At 52.9% G+C, this 18,037-nt stretch overlaps 1 protein-coding gene across 2 annotated transcripts in view; it reads right to left on the bottom strand.

The window, feature by feature from the left end:
* Positions 1 to 18,037, bottom strand: part of CABLES1 (Cdk5 and Abl enzyme substrate 1) — an 89,714-nt gene that overhangs the window by 2,830 nt on the left and 68,847 nt on the right. For both annotated transcript variants that reach the window (XM_074352138.1, XM_010958050.3), the window contains exons 5-9: positions 16,762 to 16,858; positions 14,929 to 15,085; positions 13,791 to 13,894; positions 2,976 to 3,082; positions 1,564 to 1,771 (exon numbers count right to left, since the gene is read on the bottom strand). In XM_074352138.1, the coding sequence (XP_074208239.1) occupies positions 1,564 to 1,771; positions 2,976 to 3,082; positions 13,791 to 13,894; positions 14,929 to 15,085; positions 16,762 to 16,858 (673 nt within the window). The remainder of the gene's footprint in view (positions 1 to 1,563; positions 1,772 to 2,975; positions 3,083 to 13,790; positions 13,895 to 14,928; positions 15,086 to 16,761; positions 16,859 to 18,037) is intronic.

The raw sequence follows: 18,037 nt of genomic DNA, 5'->3' as shown, positions 1-18,037 counted from the left end.
ATAGTTGCAAAACATTATGAATGTTCTTAATACCACTGAACTGTATGCTTAAAATAATTAAAATGGTAAATTTTTTAAAAAGCATACTCTTTCTTAGGTGGGAGCACCTCCATTAGCGCCCTCTCTGCTGCTGCTCCTTTGGCACTGAAGACGGCCACGCAGCTAGACAGGCGGGGCATTGCACTAACCAGGTCTTTTATTTTCCGTATTCTGAGGCTTTGACATTTTGGGACCTTGCCGACCCTGGAGGCACTGCCCCTCCCAGGGTTAGCTGGCTCCTAGGGAGAGTGGACAACTCGCCCGTGGGTGCACCTTTCACATACAAACTAACCAATCCAGAGCCCACACCCAGCCACCTCTTCAACTGGCTGTCACACTCTGAGCCGCCATCTACCTGCCCTAGTCACCAAGGCCAGGTCCCAGACATGTAGGGACAGCCCTGTGCCCTGGAGCCCACGGAAACAATCCCAACCAGCCAGTCCTAAGCCTGCTTGCCCTGCCTCGCCTGTTCCTTCCTGCGGAAACCACAGCAAAATCTCCTGGCCTCAGTTCTGATCTCTCCTTGCTTCCTCACAAGGCCCTGGTGGTGTGGTGTGCCCTCCCCTTTATGGACTGAATGTGTCACCCCAAAATTCGTATGCTGATGTCCTGTCCTCCGGTGTGATGGTGCTAGGAGGTGGGGCCTTTTAGAGGTGATGAGGTTTAGAGGAGCTGAAGCGGGTGGGGGTCCTCCTGATGTGATCAGTGTCCTTGTAAGAAGAGACCAGGGAGCTTGCCTGCTCCCCGCACCCCCAACCCCGAGCCATGGGGGGACACAGCGAGAAGGCGCCCATCTCCAAGCCAGGGAGAGGGCTCTCACCAGGAACCGAAGCAGCCGGCACTTTGGTCTCGGGCTTCCCAGCCTGCATGACTGCTCAGTGTCCATTGTTTAAGCCGCCCAGGCTGTGGTCTTTGGTCATGGCAGCTGAGCTAAGACACCTCTCCTCTTGAGAAATGGGACTAAGAAACTGTCTTTGCAGCGGCAACTGTCTCCTGATTAGCTTTACTGTACCTCAGATTTCCTATGAATAGACTGAATTTTAAGATGGGCATTCATACATTCATCCAGGAAGATCAGTGTTTCCTTGTTTTGATGGGGCTCTACTTTAAAAGAAAAGAGATAGCACTCAGTCAAACCCATGCCCTTCCCTAAAAGAGGAGGCAGCCTGTGACTGATGGGCACTTTGTGGGTCACACCGTCCACAAGACCCCTGGCCATTGAAGTGGCTTCTGTGGCTTTCAGGATAAGCTCACCCCTTGTGGTGCCTGAAAATGGACTTTTATGGCCAGACCCAATCCTGGGGACCTTTGGTCTCGTCAGTGTGGCTCCTCCCTCTGTTCTAAGACAGCCTGAGATGTGGGGCCTGATGTCCACTGCAGAAGGGCCGACCTCACAGCCCTGGTCCCTCAGCGGTACCAAGGATCAGACGTCTCCCAGGCAGGGTCACCGACCAGGCTCTTCTGAGAGACCAACGCTGACTCAGAGCGCGTGCTCCCCCAGCCATCAGGACTCAGCCCACTTACGTCAATTAAATGCTTGACTTCGTGTTTCTTGAGGTCGCTTCCAATTTTGGCTGCTAAGAGCACACATGCCCCGGCACAAAGCTTCCGGTTCTGTTTGTTGAGCTTTCCCTTGAGGGCAAGCTTCTCAAAGTAGACAAAGGCCATGGCCACCGTGGGCTCCTCGAAGCCACAGTCCTCCTGGGCGAGCTTCCGCATCTCTCGCTTTAGGCTAGAAAGGCAGAAGGAGGGAGGAGTCCTGTTAGAACCCGGAGTCTCGGGGGGCCCCAAAGGAAAAGACTGGCCCGTCCTGACAGCATCCTCTTTCTCATTCCCAGAAGGGCGACGTGGAATGGGATTCTGTCCCTACAGGTGAGCACATCATCCTATACGCGGCCAGCAGACTCAAGTCGCTGGGGCTTCGGACCCTTCCCGAGCTGTACAGACCCTGTTGACACGGGACCAAGCTGAACCCAAGCGGATCCCTGAGGGTCTGGAAACTGGGAGCAGAAGCGTCCAAAGTGACAGTGGGAAACCAAGGTCGTTCCAGAGAGACAGTTACTGAGACAAGCAAGGCACTTGGTATCAGCTCTGCTGGGCGTCCGTTACAGGCACTGACTATGGCAGAAGCGGGCTCAGGCTAAGGGCACAGCAACCCGTCTGCTTAGGAGAGCTGCCCGGCCGACGGACAAAGTGCGAACACTTAACTCTTCTCACCTCTTTGGCTCGGAGCACACCAGCATCAAATCAGTATCGGGATGCGTACACGTGTGAATGATGCTGTGTATTCCCACACGGTGTGTGTAGTCTAGCCTCCAGTACCACCCCCCCCCCCCCCCAATGAAAGCCTGCTGTCTTGGCACACAGACCCCGCAACCCAAGGCAGCCTCTCTCCAGCCCAGCAAGGCCGGTCCTCCTGAATCCTGGGCCGGCAGATGTGGGTCACCACTGGGTCGACCCAGTCAGCCGCAGGGGAGATTCAGGCCTGATTTTGCTTTGGCTGTTTGCTGACTGCTTCCAGATAGGGCTTGGCTGTCACCTCTGGGTGGACGACCGTGGGTAAAGAGTTATCTTCCCAAACTCTGTGATGCCAACTCTTTTGTTTTGCCTGCACTTGAGAGAGAGCAGGGAACCAAATGTTCCCTATTCTGAGCTTTCCATGACATAAACCTTACTCAACTGTGAGCCACAGGTACCTCTCCCCACCATATCCGACTGTCAGCTCATGTCAAGGGCGCCACCTCCGTCCTGGCTCCCAGGGCTCTCTCCCATCCAGGCAGTGGTCAGCCAGCATCGGATGAGCCTCTTTTTGCTGAAGGTGACCATATTTCATTTCCCCAGAACAACGGAGAGACCCATCGTACAAAGCATGAGCTTGGTGCTTGCCGGGAGGGGGGACTGGGGGAAAGTTCGAGTGGGTGCCCATTCTCACGTACCTCCTTATTTTGCTGAGTGTTAACTTAATGTGAGGGAACTTCTCCTTGAAGGTCTCATTCATGTCCTTCTTGAGATCTGAGGGCTTCACATAGTCGATGACAGTGGTCTGTAACAGATTGGGTGACACGGGTCACTCTTAGAAGAAGGGTCATGTATAATAATCCTGAGCAAGTTATAGCCAGCTTCCAACACCGCCAGCAACGGGGAACCTAACCCCTGCTATCAGCAGGGCCCAGCAGCGTTTAGAAACCCCAGCCTCCGGACCATCAGGAGTCGGTGCCTGCAGGGAGGTGAGTCCCTCTTTGAGTGCCTGCGTTTCAGTCCGACATTCACACAGCGTGTGATCTGGACTCGCACAGATCTGGGTACAATCTTCACCAGACCATCACTAGTCATCTGACTGTAGGAGGTAAATTTAATGACCCTAAATGTCAGATTCCACGTCTGTAAAACGAAAACAGTAACAACGCCCACCTCATATGGCTATATCAAGAAATACGTGAGAAGTGCTCTGGACGGTGCTTAGAATATAGCAAGTGCTCAATAAATGTTAGCTGTTGTTTTTTGAATTTCTTTTTTAAACGAGGGAAAATATACATAACATGAAACTTACCAATTTAACTGTTTTTAAGTGTGCACTTCAGTGGCATGAAGTACATTCACCATGTTGCACAACTATCATCGTCCATCTCCAGAACTCTTATCACCTTGCAAACCTGAAACTGTGCATTCCCTCCCCCCAGCTCAGCCTGGAAACCACCGCTCTACTTTCTGTCTCTCTGAGTTTGACTACTCCGGGCACCTCGTACAAGTGGGATCACATGGTATTTGTCCTTGTGTGTCTGGCTTATTTCACTGAACACAATGTCCTCAAGATTCATCCACGTTGCAGCATGGGTTAGGACTCCCTCCTAATATCCGTTTCGAAGGCTGGATATTAGTCCATTGTATGGACATCATGTTAGCTATAATTAACAGTCCCGTGGCCCTCAAGTCTCCTCGTCCTCTCCTTCCCCTTCCCCTTCCTAATTCCATCCATCTGTAGAGACCGGCTTCCTCAAGCCCTCTGTGTACCTGGTCTCCCGTGGTCCTCTGTGCCTCCCACTTTCAACTCGAGATTACACACATTCTGGCCGGGTCTCACCAGGTTAATCTCACCCCACCTCCTCAGCAGTGTACCTTCCAAGGGCTCGACGATGCGTGATGCCTCTCCTGGCTGGTCCCAGGCGATAACCTTTGTCAGACAAAGCCAGGGAACAAAGAAACCACCCGTCTGTGATGAGAAGGCCTGTTCCCGTAGACCACCGGCCGCTGCCAGCCTCTTCTCAGACCAGGGCTTGGCCTTTTCCAGAAGACATGTCCAAGGTTTCCTCAACAACTCCAACAAAAGCTGGTAGTTTTCTGTGAACAGCCCCATTCTGAAGACGCTTGGTTGGACATGATTTCAGAAGAGGCACATGGAATGCCTCTGGTGTCCCTTTATAACCAAGAGCAGGCCATCACCTGCATGCCCAAACCCACACTGACCTTCATGGCACCTTTTCTGCTTCTCTGGTGAATAAAGGCAAACCACAGCTACTTTAACGCCCACAATTCCACCGAGCCTGTTCAGAGTGTCCCCAACTTCTGGGTGGAAGTGGACTCGGCGGGTGCAATGCCACGACTTCTTCCTCAGAGCCCTGGTCCTTCCAGCCCCATCAGGAAGGCTCTTCCTCAGCTGGTCCAGGACACGCCCGCTCTGGTAGCTGCCACGTGTACCCACGGAGTGCTGGCGAGCAGCCGGGCAGCGCCAGCGTGTGGACACGTGCAGGCACATGTGGGTGTGCAGTGCTGCTCTGCGGGGCAGAGAGGGTGGGCTGCGCAGATGTGAAGGCCACTTACTGCCGAGGTCCAGGATAGTGGACGCCTTCTCTGTGGCGGCCCTCCAAGACGCGCCTGTCGTCTCAGATGTCTCCCCCGGGTTGAACAGGATGTAAGATTTTTCATTTGGGAAACAAGCAGCAGAACGGGGACCACATCTAACATACTCACCTCAGGCTGGGACCCCCGGCCAATCAGCCAGTTCTTCTGTTTCCTAAATTCCCTGCACCCCTTCTCCCCTCCTCCCCCCTCAACATTCCTGCCCTCCCAGAGACAGCCCCTCCGGTTCTTCCCCTGCAGACGAAGGTCACAAGGTTTGCAATGACGTGAGCAGGTTCAAGCAAAGAGTCACCAGCTATTGTTGGGGGCCAAAGCCTGAGGAGTCCCCCAGCAAGGATATTCCGGGGCTGGAAGTGGGGTCGGGGGTGTCTGGACCCCTCCCTGCGGCAACCACAGCAGCTCTGCTTTTTCCTTTCTTAAACGTGGATACATGCAACACTTCTCTTGAAAGAAGGCTCCCGCTGCCAAAAGAGAAGTTTGCAAGTGTTTTCCAACCACCTCACCTTATAGATGAAGAAACAGAGGGTCGGAGAGGTGACAGGGCTTGGGAGCGGGGAGCACTGCTTTCCTGCTTTTCTGTTCTTAATCAGACTGAAGGAGCAGCGGTTAGGAGCAGCGGCGAGCAGCTCCGGGAGGCTGGCAGGTGGAAAGGGCTGGGTGGTGGTCGGCGGCTCTGCCTCCAGTGAGCCAGGTGACTTGGAGAAAGTGGCCTAACCTCCCTGAGCCTCACCTTCCTCTGCACGAGGTAAGAATACCTGACAGGCCGCCTCATGGGTTTATCTCGAAGATCAGACAGAGAGAACAGAATGTTCAAGGACACTGGAGAATCTTACCGAGAGCTCAGCGGGGGGAGACGGCAGCAAACTGGGCTCTGCTCCAGTCCCGCTGAGTCGGTGTCTGAGGGTGGGGCCCTGCTCTTGGCCCAGGTGACTTTCATGTGCCTCAGATCCTCCTTGCCTGGCTTGCAAGGCCACTTCTGTAGGATCATCCCCTGGTGGACTCACCTAAACCCCAGGGATTCACCTTCATATAGACTACGGCATGGATATCCAGTCCCCTTCCGGGATGCCTCGTGGTACTTCCCGACCCCTTTGCAGCTAGGATTCCCAGTACAGCCCCCAGTTCTTCCTATCTGATGCACTGGTGTCAGAGAGCAGAGTTGAAGCAGAGGCTATGCTTCTGTTGATTCTGCTACCAAGAGTCGTGGTGTCCATTCTGCGGGTGTAGACCACAACAGGGGAGCATGAATCTGGAGCCAGCAGCGGTGGCGGCTTCCTGACCATGGAGGTGGCAGTGCTGCCACATCCAGGGCTGACAGCCAGTGCAGATTCCCCTGGTGACCTGGTTCTGCAGTATAATTTTGTAATCATTCCTGAAATCCCAACTTAGCCTCGCCAGTGATTCCATAAGCTGTCTGGTGCCCTGTGTTGGATCCCTTTCTTCTTAAACTAGCGTGAGTGGATGCTGTGCTCCATAGCCGAACCGCTAACTGACACACACGCTGTTTTCCTTGATGGCGTTTACCACGATTGCCACAGAACCTCACTGGGGGCACGTGGGATAAGGCCCTGGTCTGAGGGCGTACTTCCCACATGTCTCCTGTCCTGTTGAGACGGCTCTCCTTCAGTTGTGCTTTCACCTCTGCTGCTCTGAGCTGCAGCTCAGTGGGGAAGATCCAGACTCTGGAGCCAAACCCCCTGTGTTTAAACCACAGTTTTGCCACTCAGTATCTGGCAAGAGACGGTTGTCCTCTTTCCAGCGACGGGGGTGAGCTGAGGAGGCAGTACTGGGTGGCTCGTTCGTTCTGGCTTGAGAGAATGAATTAAAAGGGAGACCCAAGCTTTGTTCTAGCTCCCCCATCAGTCTACTTGCATGGTTTATAAAGACTCGCAAGGCCTGGGTTTTGCCAATGCATACATGTTCCTATGCACCAAAGTGCTAATAAACAAACTTTGGTCCCCTCCTGGTCTGGGACAGACTGACCACTGTTTTCAGCGCCACCAAATTCCAGGCCCCGGGATTCGCTAGATGCAGGGCTCTTGGCAGCACCAGCGGTGGCCCACAGCTGGGCCAGGCTGCGTGAGAGACAGGCAGCTCCGTCCTCTGTGCCTGTGATTTGCAGAGGGGGCAAGAGCACGTAAAATGCACTTTCTTGCAGCTGCCTGGCCGCAGAGAGGCTGCGAGTGCACAGCTGCAAAAAGGAGATGACAGAGTCAGCTGGGAGGAGGAGACCATCCCGGGAGACGCAGTTCAGAAGGGAGCCCTAGCTGGCCTGCCAGGTGGGAGACGGAGGCAGAGTCAGGATGGCCCAGCCTGGGGGCTGACGTCACGTGTCCCATTGGTAAGCCCACAACCACAACCGAGTTATCCTGCTGGAAGAGCCCACCACATCTATGGCAGAGACGCTGAGACACCCTTTGCTTTTTACAAAAACAAACGAAATCTTGACTCATCACAGGACAAGGGAGGGAGCCTCCACAGAGCTGAACTTGGGCCTCAGTTCGATGCCCTAGTGAAGGCTGCTACGGGTGGGGTGGGGGCACAACAGGAGGGGGTGGGAGCAAGCAAGGGGACAGGGAGGCAGCAGCTGTGTGTGTGGGGTGGGGGGTACACGCACCCTGCTGACGATGCTGGAGAAGGAGGGGCTCAGAGCTAGCAGGCTGCTGGTCTGATTGCACAGAAACAACAGGAAAACTGCTTCCATTTGGGGGCTGGTAAGGCTCTGCTTCCTCCTGCCCTCACCTCTGGGCCTCCACATCTCCCTGGGAACTCTTAGAGCAGCTCTAAACAGATGTGCGCTTGCCTTAGACTCTGCTACTGCACCTCTTGGGGTCAGAGGAGCCCCCGGGGGGCAGGAACATTCCAAAGGAGGAGCCAGGTTCCAACCACAGGGCTACCTGTAACCCGGGAGCAGCAGGGCGCCCGGGGGCAGGCACGCAGCATCTCCGAGCCTGGCTTTCCGGGCCTGTGAGACGGGGGAGGGGTGGGAGGCAGTGAGGTCTGCAGCCCCCTCTGGCACCACCAGCGGCCGCACACTGGGGCGCCCCTGCTTCCCCGCACTTGCTGTCCGTCCATCAGGGCCCCGAGCTTCCTGGGCCCTGGAAGTGGCCCCCTGCCTGCTGAGGTAAGCAGAGCCGCGGCCCTCGCAGGACCTGTGTAACCACAAACTGTCGCGACTGCTTCCCTGAGAGGACAGCAAATCACAAGGAAACACGGGAATAAGCAGGGGCTGGGCTGCGTTTTTTGCTATTTCTGCCCATCAGATTCCAGACACATCCTGGATCTAACCTCCATCCCTTCCCCTTAGGGAGGCAGCTCTCCAGCCCTCGCTGAAATGAAATGGTTTGCAGACTGAAGAGAGGAACACAGGGAAAGCCACCTTTGCTTCAGGACTACACCACCCTGTGTTCACAGTTTCAAATATGTGTCAAAAATTTATGTGGTACTACAGAGACTTCTGGAGTAGTGTCTCCCCCTACCTGTGATGACGCTGGGTGGATGTGGCCCCGAGGTCACACTCACCCAGACAGAATTTGGATGGACCTTTAAATACACGCTAAGGGGGGGCCTCAGAGCAGAAGCTGTGTATACAGTGTCGGGTTAAAAATCACCAAATGACAATCAAAAATCTGAGACAAACACAGAAAGGGAGCAGATGCTGCAGCACCTTGGATGAAATGTAAAGCAATGTTTTGTATTATTTTTACAAGAAAAATAAAGATTTAAGAAAAACTGAGTAATGATGCACACACCACATGGATGAACCCTGAAAACTTTATGCTAAGTAAAGGAGGCCGGAGGCACAAAAGACCACATAGTGTATGATCTTCATGAAACGTCCGCAACAGGCAAGTCCCCAGAGACAGAAAGTACAGCAGTGGTTGCCCAGGGCTTAGAGGGCGGGGAGTGAAGGGTGCAGGAGCCTCTTTTAAGGATGATGAGAATGTCCTGAAATTGACTGTGGTGATGGTTGCAAAATTCCGTGAATAACTAAAAACCACTGAATTGTACACTTTAAAGAGGTGAGTTGTACGATACATGAATTATATCCAATAAAGCTATTACCAAAACCCCTGCACTCTCCCCCCAAAACCAAAACCCAAACCCTTAAACAGTAAACAAAACCCACCACGATGCAATAGGCACTGGATTTTTAACACTTACATCAAAAGCTGGCAGGCCTCAAAGAGCCACTGCTCAGCGTTTGTGCAGGCGCCTGGCAGACATTCCAAGGAGCTAGGGAAGTTCCAGGGCCCCTTCAAGTCTCCTGAGAGGGGCAGCACTGGTGTTTTTGTAATGTTGAATTACTTTTCTTAGAGAGGGTCCCCCACGTTCAGTGAGCTCCAGGCACCTGGACACCTGAGGGCCTGGAAAGAGCCCTGCAAGGGAGGGACCCCCGGGGCTCCAGCTGCTTTAGCTTCTCCGTAAATCCCCCTGCAGACAGGTTAAGTGCCTCCAGCACCCAGACGGCTTTCAGTGAGAAGGAAATATGGTGAGAAAGCAGAGGTGCCTACAAGGCTGGATTAGTCCTCCTTTTACCAAGTCTTCTGTTTCCTCCTGCTCAGCATCTCCCACCGTCCCGAAAAACTACGTTCTGAGGGACGGTCCCACAACCCTGGGGAGAGGCGGAGGTGGAAGGAGGGGCTTTTCCACGAGTACTTAGATTGTAATATTAAGTAAATAAAAGATCTTGGAGATCAATCCAAGAGCCGTCCCCTGAGGTTTAGGTACCTACAGGTATCACAAAGGTGGTTCGTCAGCTTTTTTTTTTTTTTTTTTTTGACATTAAAATAGTTCCAGACGGATTTCTCCCCCAGAAGGAAAAGGAAATCCACTCAAAGAACATTAATTTTGTTGGCATTATCTCAGCTCTGTTACTTACTGTCTCCTCTTAATTGGTCTCCACACCCAGGAGGGGGGGAAACACTACCAACTTTGCTGCTAGGTTCCAATGACAAATAACCAGTCTCCAGTGAGACTTTAATGACAAGCCAGGAGGCGCAGAGCAGGAAGCACGGTCTCGACGAGGCCACCCGCCCCCTCCCCGCACAGGGAAACCATCATTAAGCTGACGACCTACAGGAACCTGCACGTAGCCAGGAGGCGTGACACGTTTTCAGGGTGTGTGGTCACCTTCTAGAAACTTGAAGACCAAAACCACGGGGGCAGTTGCCATTTGATTTCCATACCTGCCCTAGGAATTTTTTTTTCTGGTTCAAAACCTCTCCTTGGCCCCTTCATGGTGGCTAATCTGGGGACTGACTTGCTTGGATCAAAGTTAAAAAAATACGAACTGTAACTACGAACGCAAGGCCCGTTTCAAGGGGGTGCTGCTTCCACTTGGTCATACCAGGCTTCTTTCTGAGCCTCGTGGAAACGTTCACCCCTGGAACTCTCCGACTTTAGGGCACGTCCCAACGGTAGCACTGAGTGGCCTTTTTATCTTATACCGAGAACAAACAAGAACAAAAATACACATTCAACTACATCCTGGCTGGTTAACGTCACCTCCACTGTGACTCAGAAAGCCCACTCGTAGGTATTTGCCCAAGAGAGATGGAAATGTATGTCCACAAAAGGACTTGCACAAGAATGTTCCTAACACCCCTAAACTGGAAACAACGTAAACGTCCACCAACAGGAGAAAAGATAAAACAAGTGAGGGTATATCCAGACAGTGCAAGCCTGCTTAGCAATTAAAAACAAAAAAACACAAAAAAACAAACTACTGACACTGGCAACATGAGTGAAACTCACAGATACTAAGTTGTATGAAAAATGACGGATTAAAAAAAAAAAGGCATATAGTCTATGGTTCTGTTTATACGAAGGTCCAGAAGAGGCAAAACTAATCTTTGGTGACAGTTTTCTGGGAGCCTGGGAGAGGGGCGCCGGAGGGGGGCTGCACAGGCTTCTGCCAGGGCTGACATCTGCCTACAGGGGTGCCCTGCCCACGATGACGAGGGTTCACCGAGCAGCAGGAAGGCTCCAAGCGGGATCTGTCTGGGGGGAGCGACTCCCACCCATCCACAGGCCAAGATGTGCCCCATTCGCTGAAAGAGGGCCTTGGACGGCCTGGGCCAGGTGACCCTACAGCTCCCTCTGTCCACCTTGGTAGCCAGCACCTATTAACAAGTGCAGCGCCCTGTGCACGGGGTCAGGTTAGCGGAGAGAGTGCCATGATCATCGTTCCATGGACTGCCCCACCTGTGCATGCATGTGTGCATGTGTGTTTAAAGGGAAGGGACTGTCACTCTTATAAATACCTGTTTTACACAAAGTCAACCTCTTGCACACTCATGCACGTGGGTGTTCCTCCTAAGGCTTGGCAGGACTGCTCCTTCTCACCCCTCGGCATTCACTTTTGATGCCATTTCCTCAGGGGGGCCTTCCTTGAGACCTGCCTCCAGCCTCCACCCCTCCCTGGCAGGTCCACCACTTTCCTAAGAGGCTCCTCCCTCAGCCTCTGCACCGGAGTGACTTGTCTGCTGTTCGGTCTGACTTCTCCGCTCACTGTAAGGTTGAGGAGAATGGGGGTTGTGACTGATTTGTCCTCCAACATATAAGGAAGCACCTGGCCTGGCACATAGTAGGGCCTCAGTCAACACTGGCTGGATGGACAAATCCTATACCTGTTACCCAACACACAAAATAAAGCAAACAAACCAAAACCAAACCCCCCACTCTTACTCCCGCAAGTTCAATGCAAAAATGCACATGAAATAGCCCTAAAATCCATGTCTGCTTCTAGACAGGCAGTCCCCCCGGAACCAGTCTGAGGCTCTTTGTAACTCGCCATTTATCAAAGTACCAGTATCTGTGGCCAGCATAGAAGGAGATGTAGGTCTTATGGAGCTGACCAGGCAAATGCAGTTCATGAGCAATTTCATCATCTAACAAACGGCCAATCACAGCAAGCACAGGCTACAGATTCAGTGTGGTGAACTGAAAAATGACCCACTTGGGACCATAAAACGAGGAGGGTGGGACATACACGCTCGCTGGGCAGGTCACACAGCGCACTGTCCGAGGAGGGAAAATGATCCGTGCGCCCAGGCACGCACACGGAGACCACAGCCCAGAACCTCGACGCTCACAATTAAATCATTTAAAGAAAGGGGGAAAAAAAATCAGGGCTGGCACAGGCCAGACACCTTCTGGAGAGGTCAATGTTACCACCAGACAGAGCGTGTCTACAGAGGAGCTCCCTGCCAAACCCCAACGCCAATTAAAAACAGTGCCCCTTCTGAGTCTCCTGGTTACCCAGAAATCTGTTAACCTGTTGGCCCAGAGATCATTTTCACATCGTACCTTGAGGTCGGGGGTTCTGCCACTGCCACTGACACGATGGCTGAGGGATGTGGATTCGGGGGTGCGGTAGGAAGAGGACTGAGCCGAGTTTTAGCCTCAGCCCCTAACTTCCTGTCTGTCAACTGTGACAGCCCCACTCAGACTCCCTGAGCCACGGTTTCCTGCCTGAATTAATAAATGCAGTGAACTTTAACAAATAAAGCAGTGAACAACAGGAAGAATTCTTACTGCTGCACGAGTCCCCGTCTTTCAGTTGCCCCCTGCATGACACCAGCGCAAGGACTCTGGTCATTTATCGGATGCTTACTAAGTGCAGGCTTATATGGATAAGCCCTGGTTTTTAGAAAGAAGTAAATAGTCTAACAGGTCATAGGGTGGAAGAAAATAACTTCACGTGGCTCTGGTCCTGCTTTCTGTGTTAGGATGGGAGAGGCAGGAGTAGAGCAGTCGGGGCAGTTTTACATGAAAAGCCTTGGGCAATTCATTCTGACTCAGTGCGGCATTCTAGAATGCTCTCTGAACTGTCTGCCACATTACAAGCGGGTGTAGGTTGAAAATAACCGGCGAGGGTCTGAGTTCTGCCCGGTGTGATTTTAGCCACTTGCCAAGTGCTCCGCAGGGAGAAGGGTTGGAGGCGGAGCCCCAGTGCCGGGAACTCTAAGCTTAAAGTGAGTGCTCAGGTGCCCGCTGAGTGCATGAGGTGGGGTCCTGCTTTGGCTTCTGCAGACACAAGAGCCTAGAACAGAAAAAGGACCCTCTGCTCACTCCTGAGGCCAGGGCTTCTGACGACAGCAAGGGAAGCAGACCAGGACGCTTTCAGCTGCGCCCGCCCCGTCCAGGCCTGGCAGGGGGCGGTGGGGGCACCCTGGGTCAGTCCTGTCTACCTGCTGGCGTGTGTGGCAGGCCTGGCCCAGCTGGTTTCCCTGAAAGCCTGGCTCCCACAGCAACCCAGGCTCTGCCCACCTCCAAGTCAGGGCACGTCTGCCCACTGCCAGGCCCCACTGGCGAAACTGCGGCCAGAGTGGTGGGAAATGGTGATCAGCCAAAAGCAGAAACCAAAATTACACAAAGGGAAAAACAGGAAGGGCCCGCGAAATAAAAACAGCAAGGAAAGGTTTTGCATTTAACACCCACATTGTCCTACTTTCACTTTCCCAGGAGATGATTCTGTCATCCAGAGCCCGGTGCCAAATGTCTGCTCAGAGTGTGTGCAGAGGCCTGCAATCACCACGAACTCCAAACAGCTGAACTTGAACTCAGCACTGCCAATGACGGGCCTGATTGGTCCTCCCCTACCCAGTGGGGTCGGTGGATGTGTAACCTCACAGGTGAAGTTCCACTCTGAGCTGGCAGCTTTCACAGGCGTGGGGAACCCAGCCTTCCCAAGCCCCCTGAGGCAGCGTAGGTGCCGGCAGAATCCTGGATGTAAGGCGGGTGCTGGCCCCTCCCTGAGTGCCCCACACTGGGGGGTCCTTAAGAAGAACCCGGCAGAACAGTGTTTGAACAAGCCCCCAACTCCAGGAAGAACCTCTCCGAGGAGGCTGAGGGGGTCAGCTCACCCTCCATCCCTTCCCGCTACTCACCATGTACGAAGGGAAGATCAGAACTCGTTTGTGCTTGCCGCAAGGCCACTGGGGGTCATCCAGGAGATTTGGGTCATAGTCCATAAAGTCTCCCAGGTCGCTGCCTAAGGATGACATGCAAAACGATGGTCAGGGCCCTGGACCTCCCAAAGCAGAAGCAGCCAGGAGAGTGCCAAGTACAAAGTCAGACTGAAGGCTGGCTTCAGGTTACTGGGCCCAGAATCGCATCAGCCGACGTCCCTGCACACCAGTGAAGCATATCCCCGCCACAGAGGGGTTCACCAAACACTCTGACACTTTTTCCACTGTAGAAAATCATGCGTTTATCTTCCTGACCCAGGAGAGCACAAAAACTCACAAGCATGAACAATGCTGTAAACACTCACAGATTACAAAGCATAGCACAGGAAAGGCTCATTTTCTAAACCTGCAGATCAAATGGGCCTCAAGTTGCCCCACGTGAGAAGCACCTTTGGTGTGAGTACATCCGGGCAGGCTGTGGGGTCTGTATGAACACAAACCAGAGCGGACGCCAACGGCAGGCAATGACCAGAGGCGGCCGGAACATTGAGACAGTGCTTCTGAACTCAGCACCTGGACAGGCCTGAGGAATGTCACGCTCAGCAGGAATTTCTCCAAGAGTGGAAATAATCCTGCCTCACAAAGTGTTTTCCCCTGCGTCAGTTCTCACAAAGGCTTGTAAAGACGGAAGACTCAAGTCTTCTGTCAGCAGCTGAGTGAACTCACCCAATATGAGAATCACCTGATCATGCATTTATGGCCCAGTTATTTGAAGAATGGCCAAACTGAAGCACTATGAAAATGCAGGCAGGAGCCAAGTAACTGGAAAGATGAGGAGCTGAGTGGTGGAGAGGAGCCAGGAGTCCAGGCATCTCCCCTCGTGGGAGCTTAGGGCTGATGATGGAGGCCTCTCACTAGAGAGCGCGCCCCGTGGCCTGCTTGTGAGCCTGTGCGGCCTGAAATCCGCTGGAAATCCCAAAAGTAACGTCACCTGCGGGAAGAGCTCACGCTCCTGGGGCACCTGTCCTCCGATCTGCACACGGGGAGACCCAATCCACACTGTCCACCAGGGGCACCTCCTACCATGACCCCCCCAGACCAGGCGGGCCCGGCTCACCTGTGTCGAGGCCGCCCTGGGTGCTGCCTGCCCGCCCTATGGAGAGGCTGCGGTGGCTCAGGGCACGGAGCTGGGGGCAGGAGGCCGTGGAGTCTAAGGTGTTTCTCCGCGCTCCAAAGGCATTTGTGGGTAGCAGAAACTGGGTATAAGAAACAGTCTAAAAGGTGAAGACAAAAACAAGCCAGTGATTACTCCCAGGCAGGGTTAGGTCTGCGTTCTGATCAAGCTGCACGGGCACCCAGCGCTCAGGGCTGTGTTCTCACCGCGGCAAGTCTGTCCAAGGAGATCTGAAGGGGGACATTTGCTCTGGCACTTGTTTCTGCCAAAACCTAACTGGGCTGACGTGAGGCCGTCTATAGTTTCAGTTTATCCCACTAGGCGTGAATATTCATGTGATGGGGCAGGGATATTAGTGTGTCTGATAACAAGGTGCTATCTGGGAAGTTGCTGGGGTGTTTGCTGTCTGATCCAGGAGGCACATTTCATAGCACCCTTTATAATCCACCAAGCGCAGGATTCCAGCACGTCAGGCCCCAAGCATCTGATCAGGTAACGTGCCCTCCCGTCTCCTCTGGCAGAAGCTGGCTCTATGGCGCTCATCTCACTCCATCCTCCCTCATTCCTCCGTGAACACTCAACCTTCAGGAATGAGGATACAACACATGCTTTTCTTTTCACCTGCTTGGGGAAACATGGCTCACACCCCACTCCATGTGAGCTCAGGGCGATGCCATTTGGGCACAGCGGGGACCAGCCGTTCTGCGAGAAGGGCGACAACGGCTAGTGGTGGTGGGGAAAGTTGTCTGCCGTCCCAGCAGCTTCACCTACAAGCAAACTACACTGGGACGACTTCCCCAAAGACATACTTGCGTTGTCTCCAGAAACAGGCTTTGCGAGAGAGCTCATGAAGACTGCCTAGATCCAGCACTAAAAAGTCAAGTTCATATTTCAACCCTCACTCCTCGGACTTCAGCCCAGCAGCTCAGTGAGTTATGGATGAAAGAGGGATGCCACAGCCCCTCTGCTCAGTGTTCAGCCTCTCAGGACCCTGGGAAACCAAAGACCCTGTGCAGTAGTGGGAACGCTGCTTGGGGTCGCCGTTAGTTAACACATCAAACCATCTGTCACTCCAGCCTGCACATGCATGTGTGTGAGGAAAAGTAGTCCTCCTAACCCCCAGTTTCTGTTACTCATGGTCTGAAAATATTAAATGGAAAATTCCAGAAATACACAATTCATAAGCTTTAGATTGTGCACCATTCAGAGCAGTATGATGAAATCTAGCGCCATCCCGCCCAGGACGTGAATCACCCCTTTGTCCAGTGCGTCCCCCCTTCTTAGTCACTCGGTAGCTGTCTCAGTTATCAGAGTGGCTGTCACGGAATCACAGTTCTTGTGTTCAAGGGACCCTTATTTTACTTCATAGTGACCCCAAAGCACAAAGTAGTGACGCCAGCAATTCGGATACTCCTTTATTCTGCCTAATTTATAAATTAAACTTAATTTTAGGTATGTCTGTATGGGGAAAACACAGCATATATAGGGTTAGGTACCATCCAAGGTTTCAGGCATCCGTCTCGGAACATATCCCCTGAGAATAAGAGGGGTGCTGGTCAGGATCTTGGATTCCGTTATAAACAGCATTGGTGCAGAAATAGCTGTGGGGCTTTTTAATCCATCTGCAGGCTGGGGAGCTGGTGCCATTCACCCAGGAACATGCCCCGCACCTGGTTCCCCACCACGAGGGCGGCTCGCGGTCCCTCACGCAGCCTCTGCCGCCTGACCCTGCTGGCGCCAGCCCAAGCCCGAGGCCTGGAAGCCAGGCAGCCTTACCTTCCCGTCGGCTCCCAGCTCCACGCCTTCAAGGCCGATGATCTCCTTCAAGCTCACGGCTCCTGCTGATTGTCTCCCTCCGTCCAACTTCAAATCTCTGGGGGGGACAAGCCGAAGGAAAAAATGCTCCTGTTTGCACCCGAAGGAGCCATGGTGATGCTTACTGCACAGGGACACCACAGTCACACTCACAAAAATGACAGAGGGGGCCCTGCCTGGTGGGACCCTCTCCTTGTCCTTCCTTCTCAGTAGCACTCTGCGGGAGTTCCACCCACTTTGATATAAACGAAATCCAAGTGAAAAGAGGGCCTGAAGATGAAAGTCAGGCTCAGAAGCCAGTGGGTGACCGACGTCCCTTCCCTCTCAGCAAGGTCCCTCTGCTCTTAGACGGTCGGCTAACAGGAGGCCGGGGGAGACCACCTCTCCCAGCTACCCCCTACATTAGACAGGAGAAAGAAGTTCTTATCCTTAACAGTTCTCAGGTTTATTACTCGTAATGAAGGAATTAGAGCCACAACAGCCACCCCAGCTACTTGCCAGGCCACTTAGATGATTATCTTTCTGTAAGAGAACGATCTCCAGTATTAACAGCAAGAGTTTACAGAGCGCTTCACAATTTACAAAGACTTCCACACAGCTTCTCTTTCATTCTTTAAGATGACCCTGCCACACAGGCATTGCTGTTATTATCCTATTTTACAGACGAGAACAACAAGGCCCAGAGTAGGTAGATGGCTTGCCGAGGTCACCGTGAGAGTCAGCTGCAGAGACTGGGTCTGCACCCTGTGCTGAATCTAGTGCAGCACGTTGCCTCGGAGACACAAGACGGTCTGGCTGTGGCTATGCTCAGGAGTAAATGCTCCCATTTTCAAGGACAGTCCACTTCCTTCCAGTAGTTCTCAGAGTTGGCTGCATATTAGAATCACCAGGGATATCTGACAACCTGCAGGCACACTTCAGAGATAACTGCAGGTTTGGCTGCAGGCCACACCAGTAGAGCAAATATCGCAATAAAGCAAGTCACCAATTTTTTGATTTCCCAGTACATATAAAATTATGTATGTACTTTACTATGTCTATTAAGTGTGCAATAGTGTTATGTCTCAGAAAACAATGTACATATCTTAACAAATACTTTACTGCTAAAAAATGCTCACCATCATCTGACAATGCAACGTTGCCACAAACCTTCAATTCGGAAGAAACAAGTTTCAGTGAAGCACAACGTAATGGGGTGTGCCTGTCCTGCGCCTGGCTCCCATCCCCGGTCATTCAT

Source organism: Camelus bactrianus, chromosome 24, assembly GCF_048773025.1.
Source record: "Camelus bactrianus isolate YW-2024 breed Bactrian camel chromosome 24, ASM4877302v1, whole genome shotgun sequence".
Taxonomy (NCBI): domain Eukaryota; kingdom Metazoa; phylum Chordata; class Mammalia; order Artiodactyla; family Camelidae; genus Camelus; species Camelus bactrianus.
The sequence above is the reverse complement of the archived record's forward strand: the minus strand, read 5'-3'. Positions and strand labels throughout refer to the sequence as shown.